Source organism: Podarcis vaucheri (genome assembly GCF_965113315.1).
Source record: "Podarcis vaucheri genome assembly, chromosome: 1".
Taxonomy (NCBI): Eukaryota; Metazoa; Chordata; class Lepidosauria; order Squamata; family Lacertidae; genus Podarcis; species Podarcis vaucheri.
Window position 1 is genome coordinate 80,230,014 of NC_138759.1, and position 12,190 is coordinate 80,242,203.

General features: G+C 44.4%; 1 protein-coding gene across 3 annotated transcripts in view; it reads left to right on the top strand.

Moving 5' to 3' along the window:
* The window catches only part of HRAS (HRas proto-oncogene, GTPase), a 48,619-nt gene extending 36,490 nt beyond the window's left edge, over positions 1-12,129 (top strand). For all 3 annotated transcript variants that reach the window (XM_082192500.1, XM_082192501.1, XM_082192502.1), the window contains exons 3-6: positions 2,555-2,733; positions 6,608-6,767; positions 8,191-8,315; positions 11,853-12,129. In XM_082192500.1, coding sequence (XP_082048626.1) covers positions 2,555-2,733; positions 6,608-6,767; positions 8,191-8,310 — 459 coding nt within the window. In that variant the 3' untranslated portion in view covers positions 8,311-8,315; positions 11,853-12,129. The remainder of the gene's footprint in view (positions 1-2,554; positions 2,734-6,607; positions 6,768-8,190; positions 8,316-11,852) is intronic.
* Positions 12,130-12,190: the final 61 nt, after the last annotated feature.

Here is a 12,190-nt window from a genome sequence, read left to right on the forward strand (position 1 = left end):
TCCCTCAAAAGTAGATGTACGCACCCTCAGCCTGAGCCACACTGAAGCAAGCTGCATCTGTATACAAAGATGGGAACACAGTGCTGGAGCAACCAAAGAGACCATTTCCATTACGCTTCTGAAAAGCCATTGGGGAGGCAGCTGATACATTATTGATGGGGTTATATAAATGCCTCTCTCTCTCCCCCTCTCTCATGAAAGAGTGAGATGCCAGTCACCTTGAAAGCAGCTGGCATCAAGCCAAGCAATCACTCAATGTTCTTGGGCTTTTCAGTTATTGTTCTGTCTCCCAGGTCCCCCTTGGAGAGTTAGTTACTAGGATGGTCACAGTGAAGCATATCTTAGAAGCATATCTGGGCAGTTTCTGAATATTTAAAGAGTGGACTGTGGGATTCAGCAGCTGATATATATATCTTTGTTTGTGTCAGAACAGTAACACTAGTGAATTAATAGGTATGCTTCTGGTTTCCAAAGGAATTTGGAGGCCCCTTCTTAATGTTTGGTTCTTTTTGGAAGTCAAGCCGTTCACTTCCTTGCCCCTTGGTTTTCCTCCAGGAGCAAGGGGCAGCTATGCACAGTGTACATTATTCAGATAGTTCTGGGGTAGTGAGGCATATGGTGGAAGTGTGCATGTGCCTTATCCTCGGTGTTGCTGTGTTCTGCTGCTGCCTTTTTCCCTCAGCTCTAGCAAGCACAGTTTCACTTTTCAGGTTGCTAGGCAGAAAGTTGAAAACCAGAAACTCCAAGGTAGTGTACTAAAGGTGGAAAAGGAGATCGCATAAAAGCTGAATGAATTTATTTGCCTCTGACTTTACTGTGGAAGATTAGGGCGGATGAACTGTGTGTGAACTCACTTTTTCAGGGAGTCCATAGCCCTTCAAAAGTTGTCATCACAGAAGTACCTGGTAAATTACTATATCCCATTTAGAAGTATTTCTCAGAACAGCTAATGCCACAAATGAGTTGGGATTGTTAAAACTGTTGGGGATTTTAGGGACAATTCTCTCAGAATTTGAGAGAAAATGGGTTCTTGGCCTTTGGGAATGGAAGGAAGCCTTTCCAGTCAGTGTATTTTATAGCCATGCAGAATGGAATGCTAGAATAGACCTATTGGGTGTTCTCATAGGTGCGACTTAGTCATGGTGTGCTGTATTGTGGATATAGGCACACAGAAAATGCTTATGCTGCACATGAACTCCATTCAGTGCTTGCCCACGGTATATTTACTAACTGGCCTGTATGTGGTGTGACCACAGGAGATGATTGTGACTCTCCCTTGAGCAAAGCTGCTTTTAGAAGGATTAGTATACACTAAATACAGCTAAGAAAATAGGTGTGTTAAGGCTGGGCAGCTCTGGTGTCAAAGGCATACCTTGTCTGTCCTGAGGCAGCCCTGTCAGTTCCAAGAACAGGGCCTTGGCTGTATTAGTTGCTACTCTGGCACCAGAGGTGTCACCTCTTCAAATGTTCCTCTTTCCATTTTAAGAGACTGGCTTTAACCAGCAGGGTAATAGAATCGAAATCCACTCAGACTGAGACGGCTTCCAGACCTGTTAACACCCTCCTGCTCTTTAAATTAAGGTGTAAGAATTGCTTTCTGCTAGATAAAAAGTCCATACCCCCCTCCTGCCACCAGGAAGTTTAAAGGCAGGCCCACCAACAACCGTAGACCTGTGAGATGGTTCTTTGGAGGAAAAGAACATAATGGTTATAGTATTATGTTCAATAAAGTCCTCCCTTCCTGCTAATTTCCCCTTTCTTACTGTGTGCTTCTCTTTATTATTGAAGGTACTGATGCTGGCAGGCTAACAGAATATGTCCTGCATTCCCTGGGACATTTGAGCATCCTCTTCCACAGCAATTCATGAATTGAATTTTAAGTGGAAACAGAGCTCCTGTAGGAGAGGCCAGTGCTGCACAGAAGTGTCCATATGCAGAAGGGCTTAACGTAGTCATTAGGCAGACACAGCATGGACTTAACAATGGATAGATTTGATGGCACAGGAGTGAGCATCAGATTCAAGAAGGGAGAGACTTTGATAAGAAATGAGTCTTGTGTAGGAACCTGGCAGTGGCAAGATAAAGAGAGAGCTAAACTGACCTAAATTCACCCCTCTTTAAAATTCCTACTCACTAGATTTGGGTGAGTCCAGCAGTTGAGCAGCATCTCAGTTGTGTTTTTCAGATGAGTGCCTTCTAATCTAATTGGCTCCATCAGTAACTAGGGAAAGTAAGCTAGGACTATACATCCACGAGCAAGGGAGGACCCCAGCTGAGATAATGTCTCAGCCCAGTGATGAAAACATCAAGTCAAGGTAACAAGCAAGTTAAGCAGCTGGAGGGGAGGGGGTCGGGTTGGCAGTAGAGCAAGGAGACCAGGGCATGCTACTCTTCCATTGGTTCCGTCACTAAGGAGAGAAGCAGAAGGAAAACAAAAAGGTAGGATTCAGGATTGCCATAGGCGAAGTAAATGAAATACAGATAGAGGAGATACGCTGGTGCTTGCTTGATTGCTCCTCTTCTAATGCCTCTTAATTCTCCTATGACCCTGCAGGATTCCTACAGAAAGCAAGTCGTCATTGATGGAGAGACCTGTTTGTTAGACATCTTGGACACAGCAGGCCAAGAAGAGTACAGTGCCATGCGAGACCAGTACATGCGGACAGGAGAAGGCTTCCTTTGTGTCTTTGCTATTAACAACACCAAGTCCTTTGAAGACATTCATCAGTACAGGTCAGTAGAAGTGAGTTGAGCAGCAGAGGGCATTGTATCATATTCCTTTTGAAAAGGAAGACCTGGAGGGGAGGGACCATGCTGACTCCACTTTCAGATTATGCTGTTCTACAATTCCACCACCCGAAAAATGGAGCTTTTACCTGATGATCAAGTTCAGCAGCTGGCTAATAGCAGTTGTTATTATCCCAAGGAGACTGCTGATGGGCCAGGGTGAGAGCTCAGTAATGTAGCATTTTAATGTTTCTGGGAGGTTAAAAGGAGAAGCAGCTTCTCTGCTAATTAATGGAGCAGTAGTTTTCGTGAAAGGGATGTTGTGGTGTCTTTCCTTGAGATCCATGCATATATATATATATATATATATATATATATATATATATATATATTTGCTTTCGTAGATTTTCACGGGTACAAGAATGCAGGTTTTGGTGTCTTCGGGTGTCTTCCCGTGTAAGAGTCGGGGTGTCTGTGCGACGTTTCGACGAGGTCTCACTCGTCATCTTCAGGCTGGTGCTTTCGGCTTCTTGTTACTGGAACAGAGCAGAGTCTGGTGTTTGAGTTCCTATAAATACTGTTGAGGGGTGTGGTGTATAGCCTCCAACGTTCTGGGCAGAGAGGAAGTTCCTAGATTAGTGTGCCTTTTCTTCTTTTGTTCCTTAATTACTTGAGGGATATCTTGGGTGATTTCATGAGTGATATTCTGAATACCACTGGGTGGGTCATTAAGTGTAGATTAGTTGCTAAAGCATGTGTTGGTGCCTTTTCTTCTTTTGTTCCTTAATTACTTGAGGGATATCTTGGGTGATTTCATGAGTGATATTCTGAATACCACTGGGTGGGTCATTAAGTGTAGATTAGTTGCTAAAGCTTTCGTGTCTTGACCTCTTGAGCTTGTGAAGAGTTTTTCTGAGAAGATGGCTGTGCTGCATTTAGTTGTGCTCTGGCTTGGCTTCGTGTATAGGGGCGAGCTGTGGTTTTGTGCCTTGTGCCAGCCAGATCTGTGTAGGGATTGCAGGAGGGTGCAGCATCCGGAGGTGCCACTATAGTTTGGCTACTGGATGGAGTCTGTAATATGGCCGTCACCAATCAACCACACCAGACCCAAACCCAGACCCTCTCCACAGACATATTACAGACTCCATCCAGTAGCCAAACTATAGTGGCACCTCCGGATGCTGCACCCCCCTGCAATCCCTACACAGATCTGGCTGGCACAAGGCACAAAACCACAGCTCGCCCCTATACACGAAGCCAAGCCAGAGCACAACTAAATGCAGCACAGCCATCTTCTCAGAAAAACTCTTCACAAGCTCAAGAGGTCAAGACACGAAAGCTTTAGCAACTAATCTACACTTAATGACCCACCCAGTGGTATTCAGAATATCACTCATGAAATCACCCAAGATATCCCTCAAGTAATTAAGGAACAAAAGAAGAAAAGGCACCAACACATGCTTTAGCAACTAATCTACACTTAATGACCCACCCAGTGGTATTCAGAATATCACTCATGAAATCACCCAAGATATCCCTCAAGTAATTAAGGAACAAAAGAAGAAAAGGCACACTAATCTAGGAACTTCCTCTCTGCCCAGAACGTTGGAGGCTATACACCACACCCCTCAACAGTATTTATAGGAACTCAAACACCAGACTCTGCTCTGTTCCAGTAACAAGAAGCCGAAAGCACCAGCCTGAAGATGACGAGTGAGACCTCGTCGAAACGTCGCACAGACACCCCGACTCTTACACGGGAAGACACCCGAAGACACCAAAACCTGCATTCCTGTACCCGTGAAAATCTACGAAAGCATATATATATATATATATATATTGCTCAGACAATGCAGATTTTGCACTAGAAAACCTGGTTCCCACATGAACTGTGCAAATTAAGCACATTAGTTTACACAATTTATTCTGCTTCCCCCTTTCTTACTAGACATGGGGTAGGGCAAGAAATTCCTGAGCAATGAAGTTCTGTTCCCAGTCTCTGTTAAAAAAGTAACCTGCTCTTTCTCTAGGTTTCAAGATTTCAGATGGCATTGCCTATATATATTTAAGCATATTTATGCAACTGTAAGGGCCTCTCTTCTGCCTTATATTTGAAACGGCTCAGAGGATCTCTTTTTCTTGATCTGGAAAGACTCTGCTATGGCAATGTTTGAGAGCTGTGACTGTAGAGTGGCAAACAGGGTCCCACTGTGCTGAGCAGGAAGAACATCGCTCAGGGTGTGAGCACAGACCCTTTGTCAACAACAGACTACACCCAGGCTCAGGGCCATACATCTCCCCAAGCCACCGGGCTGCTGTCCAGGTGCAGGATGTTTCCATGTGTCCCTAGGGAAAGAGCCAGGCCTCTGTTACTCAAACAGATGACTGCTCAACTCCCTACTTCAAAAGATGTAAACACTGAGGGACATTGACTCAAGAGATGCAGGACGGCTTTTCCAAATCACTCTATCCTCAGATTCCTGATGAGTTTGCTACAAAGCTTTCCTTCAAGAAATGCTACGTGCACACGCACATAAGCACTAACTTCTTGCTCAATTCTCAGTGCTGAACATCAGAAAAACAGGGATACCTTGAGTCATTTTTGACCATAAGAAAAATACAGTGAAATATTCACTTCTGTTTGCACAAATATTTTATACACATCATCATGCATATTCCCCGCTCCCCTAGTAGGTTAACAAAGCTACGCTTCTGTTTGTAAATTATTATTATCATTATTGTTATTGGCTGTTTGTGTCTGCTGAAAGCTCAGAACCCCAAGCATCAGGATGTTTGGCAGTGGTTCTGCACTTGGGTTGATACCAGGAGACCTCTAGTATAGCTCCCTTGCTGTTGTGTCCTGGCCCCTGTTTCATTTGCCTCCTGTCCCTCCATTTTGTTCCGAAGCCCCACACCTTCCTGTGATAGGCCCGTTCCTCCCCCCCCCCTTTTTTCCTTTTTTTTTTTTTTTTGCATCAAGACCATGGGTTTTAATTTGTTGGCAGATGTGTGTGGATTGGTAATGTTCCTGGCATTCTTTGAGGGGTGGGGAGGGATTAGACTTGAGCTGCCTTCTGGTGTTTTTCAAATCTGCGGTTCTGCGAGTTCTCACCTTCTACCACTTCAGTGTTTGCTCAAACGCCACCAAGTTCTGCATAAACAAATATTGTGCTAAATTAAATTATGCAAGACATATTTCCCTTGGGACACGAGGCTCTTCCAGCAGTAGCAATGCTGAACAAACACGGCTGAAGTGTCATCGCTACTGTGGAAGAGATGTTGTAGTAAATGGCCAGTGTGAACCTTGGCCTTGATAAACTTCCTTCTGTGTAGAGAATTTGAGTTTATTTAGCCTTTAACTTTTCAAAAGGGGCAGGACACAGATTGAAACCTATATATCTTCGCTGTACTGTTTTTGGTGCTTGCTAAAAACTTGTTTATTTAGGCAAGGCCAGAGTGTGCAACCCCAGAGTCGTCCGCGACTGGAGCTAACGGTCAGGGGTACCTTTGCCTTTACCTTTTTTACCCAGAAATGTAAAGGTGAGGTGCGTTTTAAGAGGCTTTTTAAAGTATTCTTTAAATTCCTGGTTTTATTTACATTTTGAAATGTTTTGCTCCATTTCTTTTTAACTTTCGGCTTTTATCGACAATTTTCAGGCATATTTTATTTAAACCGCTTAGATATTTTTTATGTTGAAGTGGTATACAAATTCTGTTAAATAAAATAAACACAATATATAACCCTACTTGCAAAATTGGGAGGCAGAGAATGTCTACAGCACCATTCTGCTTTGCTTCATTGTCTCTGATCAGGACCTTAAAAATGCAGAAAATGGTGGCTTTTCCTTCATTTGGTCAACTTTTGCTTTCTCCTCTGCAGGGAGCAGATCAAGAGGGTGAAGGACTCTGATGATGTCCCAATGGTATTGGTGGGAAATAAGTGTGACCTTCCAGCCCGGACTGTGGAAACCCGGCAAGCCCAGGAGCTGGCTCGGAGCTATGGGATTCCCTACATAGAGACATCGGCCAAGACTAGACAGGTATGTAGCGGGCAGGCGTACAATTACTTTCCACCTTTGGAACAAAGAGAAGAATCCAGCCTGTACTCCCAAGAAATCGTCTTTTAGTGTGTTCTTCTAGCTCTCTCCTATGAAAACCGAGCTGTAACTTCAGTAGAGGATTTCTAAAGCTTTGGGCGTGTGAACCAAATGAGGATTCTGCTATCCCCATATCACATCTCAGCAAGCTGCAGATTTGGTCTGTCAAATTATTGAGACTGAATGAGCGTTTGGCCCCAATTTTCAGGAAGAGCACAACTTTCATAGTGTAGCCTTCCAAGTTTAGAAGCCTGCTTTGAGTGTTTTTCTGCCCTTTCTCTGGCTGGGAGAAACTGTCCAGTTGTTCTAGTAATGGCAGAAAGCCCTGTCTCCCCACCCTTCTCTTCCACTCCCTTCCTGGTAGCCTGCTTACCTTCATGTGTTGTACAGAAGGATGGATGTTGGGCTTTCCTTTTCCTTTGTATAAGACTGCTGCATGATTGACAGTAGTGAGGCTGGCACGTAGCCCCACTGAGCAAACGCCACACATGTGCTGTCGGTCTCCCAGTGCTCCAGCTGCTAATTACACAGCAGGTTGTGTGGCCTCTGCTGATGGCCCCTGAGCGCTGGGGAACATAAGTGTGAATTACAGAGGCTGGGATTGAGAATGATTTTTCCATTAAGGCGATGCTCGGATAAAGCTGGCAAGTAGCCTGGCTCAGCTACTGGCTGCAGTCTTCTAAGTGACAGCGAAGACAAGGATTCAGCCAGAGGCAGTGGTTCTCTAGGGACTCTCACTGTGCTCTTCTGTACAAGCCATTTCCTGTGCCCAAGTTTAGGCACCTCTGTGTTCTCTCAGTTAATGGTGTCACCGTGGAGGCATGAGGTCAGATAAAGTCGCCAGTGCAGAATACACAGAAAGTGCTGCTGTGCTCATGGGAATAACCAGTGCTATTTTCCCAGAAAAAGAGGTGACAGAACTCACGTCTTGTTCTCTTAACAATGGCAGTGGCACCCACCTGAGAGGTGTGTTCTGGCTGGGGGCAAAAAGCACAGGGAAATAGCAGTTTGCCATATCCTTGTATGGCCTGTAGTTTATACCTGGCTCTCTCCATGTGATTACAGGCTCACAGGTAATATAGATGTTTGTGTGAAGACATAGGTCAGTCTGTGAACCAGTCGCAGGTTGAAATGGTGTGTTACTAGTTCACAACAACAGGGTATTGTGTGTGTTCTCGATTTCTGAAATCAAACATCCATATTTCCAAGTTTTCTTCACTAGTGTCCATGCATTCAGAACCAACCCCATCGGCAACAGAAAATGGATTCTCAGTGACTCTTTTGGATGGACATTTGGTGTTGGTGAATATGTATGTGCGTGAGAGAGAGGAGTTTGTTCTCAAGACACTTTGTTGCTCTCTCACAGGGAGTTGAAGATGCCTTCTATACTTTAGTGCGGGAGATCCGGCAGCACAAACTACGCAAATTGAATCCCCCAGATGAAAGTGGCCCAGGCTGCATGAATTGTAAATGTGTGATATCATGACTAAGGTAAGATGGTGGGGAAATGCCCACTTTCCCAAATCATTGACTGCAGCTTAAGTGCTTGAAGAGTTCCTTTTACCTCCTGAATGGGGCAAAACCAGAAGCAATGAGCATTAAAGGCACTGTGCTGAGTTCCTCAGTCTTGTTCACAGTGGGTGATTCCCTTAGTTGTTCATATTTATGAACTAGATCAGGCATCCCCAAACTCGGCCCTCCAGATGTTTTGGGACTACAGTTCCCATCATCCCTGACCATTGGTTCTATTAGCTAGGGATGGTGGGAGTTGTAGTCCCAAAACATCTGCAGGGCCGAGTTTGGGGATGCCTGAACTGGATGGTGTCCCTCAAGCATTTTGGAAGGTGTAGGGTGTGGCTGGTGCAGTTTGCAGCCTGTGTTTTACAGTTCTAAAGCAATTAAAAGTGTGTTTCGATCACAATTACTGGGGGAGATGCTTCAGACTAGACTGGCTTACTATCAAAGATAAGTATGAATATCTACATTCACTGTATGGAACTTAATGTATAATCTACCCTTCCTGTGTAGCTGAGCAGTAAGCAGAGCTCTTCCCTTCTCTATGGAAGCAGCAGCTTGTGTGTTGCTTTATTATTAAAAAATGACACTTAATTCTACTCTGCCTGAAAAAAATATGACAGAAGAGTGAATGGATGTCAAGTCGGTTGGGATCTCCCAGCAGACCCCATTCTTGAGCTGTACCTAGGGCAGCTATTGTTTTAAAAGGGGGTTTCCAGATGTGCAAATAATCCAGATGTCTGAGAGCATTTCCTCTGGCCGGGGTTGTGAGTTTGGTTGGGTGGGGGGCCATTTCCTGTTCTTTTGCTGCTGAAAGTGCACAGATGAATCCCAAACGCTCCTTAAACTGCCTGCCCTGAGAGAGATGCTACTGCCAACAGCTTGTGGGGAGGAGAAAGCCCTGTTCTTGCCAAATGTGTGTTCCTTTCAACACCCCCATTCACTACCCTCATTGTTTGTGGAATGTCAAGGTCTGGCCTTCCTGAACTCCTCTCTTTCTCTCTCTCACTAGAAAGCTGCGCCAGTGAGGAGTGCATAACTTGGCAATATGCTTATAGGTGTGGTCCCGACTCTTTTGTGGAGGAAATGGGAGCTGGTTTTCCCGTAATTATCTGCAGTGCAAATGGGATCCAGCTTTATGTTGGACAGCATCTTTCTGAAAAAGCAAGCTGTCCCCATAAGACTTTGGAGAATTGCATAAGCAGGGGTAAAGCTACAGGAAGTGTGATGTCTAGGATTCCTAAAAGGGGAGCAGTGGAGTGACAGGGTCATGCAAAAGAATAGCTTTCCAGCTATAGAAAGCTTCTTGCAAGTTTTTATCCCACCAGCACAGGTCCTATCTTTACAGAAGGTGAATTCCCTTTTTTTGGTTGCCATGCTGTCTGTTCATGTAGCATTTGTATCTTGTAATCCCCTATCTTCCAGTGTTTCATATTAGAATTGCATATTATGTTTCATGCTGGAAACAGTGTTTGGGTGCTGTGGCTATATTTCCTTCCTCTTTGCCCTAATGATGGCCAAAAAATAATAATACTGAATTTGGGCCATTTCTGTCCACCTGACCTGTGTCCAGCCTCATCTTATATCTGCTTTGAGAAAAGCAGCATAACACTGAATGCTAGACCCAGAAGGATGAATATATATTATGATAGCCAGGCCTTAGCCTTCTTCATAGATAGCTCAGTTGGTAGAGCATGAGACTCTTAATCTCAGGGTCGTGGGTTCAAGCCAAAAGGGTTTCCTGCCTTGCCAGGGTTGGACTAGATGATCGTAATTTTCCCTTCCAACTCTGCAGTTCTGTGATTCTAAGCTGCCCCATGTGTATGCAGTGTTCAAGTCTGCCTTCTGAGTTTCCAGAAGGGTGGTACTTCAAGGAAATGAGAGGGCAGCCACACATGCACTCATCTCTTCATTGCCAAACACAAAGCAGAGCTGAGATCATAGTGGACTTTAAAGCCTTCTTCTGTCTACTAGTATCAAAGTAGTAGTAGCTGTGAGACAGCAGAGCCATTCCCAGTGCCGTGACTGTGAAGGGATCAGCAGACAGTAGATGTCCATCCTTTGGATAGTTATTTACAAGGCTAGCATTAAGCACTAAAAACAGGTGATGGTACTGTTACTGCTAAAGCACGTGATGGAAGGCATCACAGATTGGGCCATGCATTCTCTCCAGATTTGCCTATATTGGAATCCCATGGCTAGACCAATATCCACATGCAGCAAACACTGTATGCTCAGTGGATGGGTAAATCAAAGAACTTGGGTAATGGACTTTAAGAGTCACAGCATCATCCTGAGGATACTAAAGAGTACTGCACCCATTTTGCCTGCAAGAAATGGAACCTCAATGAGAAGTTCAGCATTATCAAATATTCTACAATTACTGACCCAAACTTCCTTCATATTCCTAGTTAAATGTTGATACTATTTTTATACTGTTTTTTAAATTTGCTATGCTTCTTAAAACAGCACAGCTCAATGGTAGTGAAAGATGAGATAGGCATGGCCAAGTGACTGGAAATTAAAGCAGTCTTGATGCTTTCTGTGGCCAGCTGGTGTTGTAAGTTGACTGACAAAGAGTCTCCACTGTGACATCATATTTAAGCCAACCTGTCACCACCACCAGCAGGTATTGAATGTCACACATGGGAAGCTTTTAAGCCACTGCAGCCAATGCCATTCTTTTTTAAGGGAGACCATTCACACAGCCACCTGTAAATCATTGAGGGGCAAGACACCATGTGTTATATACATGAACATGGGAATCTGGACTTAAATCTGGTTTAGGAAGAAACTGACTAATTCAGACCTCTTCCCAGAAGAGAGCCATTGCTATTAAAATGCTGGCAAAATTTAGTGAACTTTGGGTTGTGTTCATATGATTCCCTGCTGCTCTCCCAATCCCACTGGCCCAACCCTTCTTAGCTTCTTCGTGGTTGCTGTGTCATGTGCTTTCAAACCATGCCATGAAAAGTTGGAAGGAACTAGAGTCAGTAAAAGTTGGGGGGGGGAGAGGAGAGAATTCTCAGTAGCTATTAAGTTCAACACCCCAAAATGCACTTGGCACTAAGCAATTTGACCTGTTGTGTAGTAGGTAGCTTTTTAGCAGCTGCATGAACTTGCTGCTCTGCTTGTCAAGAGTCAGCTGTAACAGAGCACCATCTTCTTATTCTAAGCATTAGCTGTTTGCTGCAGAAAGGCCGCTCCATGAGTGGTAACATGCCTCAGAGTTGCTGCAGCCACAGAGTCCACACCATCAAACCTTGAGAAAAGAGCACACTGGAGAAAACCGTGTCATAGAACTGCTTTCTCCAAAGCAAACTGTCCCCCCCTCTGGATTTCTCTTATTCTGCAAAGTTATTTTCTGTGTCTTTTGGCATTGTTTAAAACAGTGTGGTAGGAAGAATGCAAAGTGTTCGTTTAAAGGTTTCTGAAGTGTGTTATATATTGGGAAACCATGTGTGCTTAAGGAAATGGTGAGCTGTTCTAATATCTGTCTTCTCTGTTCACCAGCTGACCAGACTGTGACTTGGAGGGATTTCCACTGTGTGTAGTGCAGAGACAGAGGCGACATGAAAGAAGAATCAAGTGGATTCAAGGGAAGGGGACAGACGAGATGGTGTCTGCAGGCCCCAAGAGCTCTGCACAGACTGTCTCAAAACTTCACCAAGGCCTGCAATGAACTATTTTTTATTTTTAAAATGCTCCTCTCCTCTCCTTGCCTCCCTCCCTCTCCTGGCAACTTGTACAAAGCCACAGATGGAAGTAAATTATTGTATGATGGTCTTGACACTGGTTTCTGCATCTCTGTCCCTGTTCCCGAGGGTTGACTGGCATTGCCTGTTCTTCTG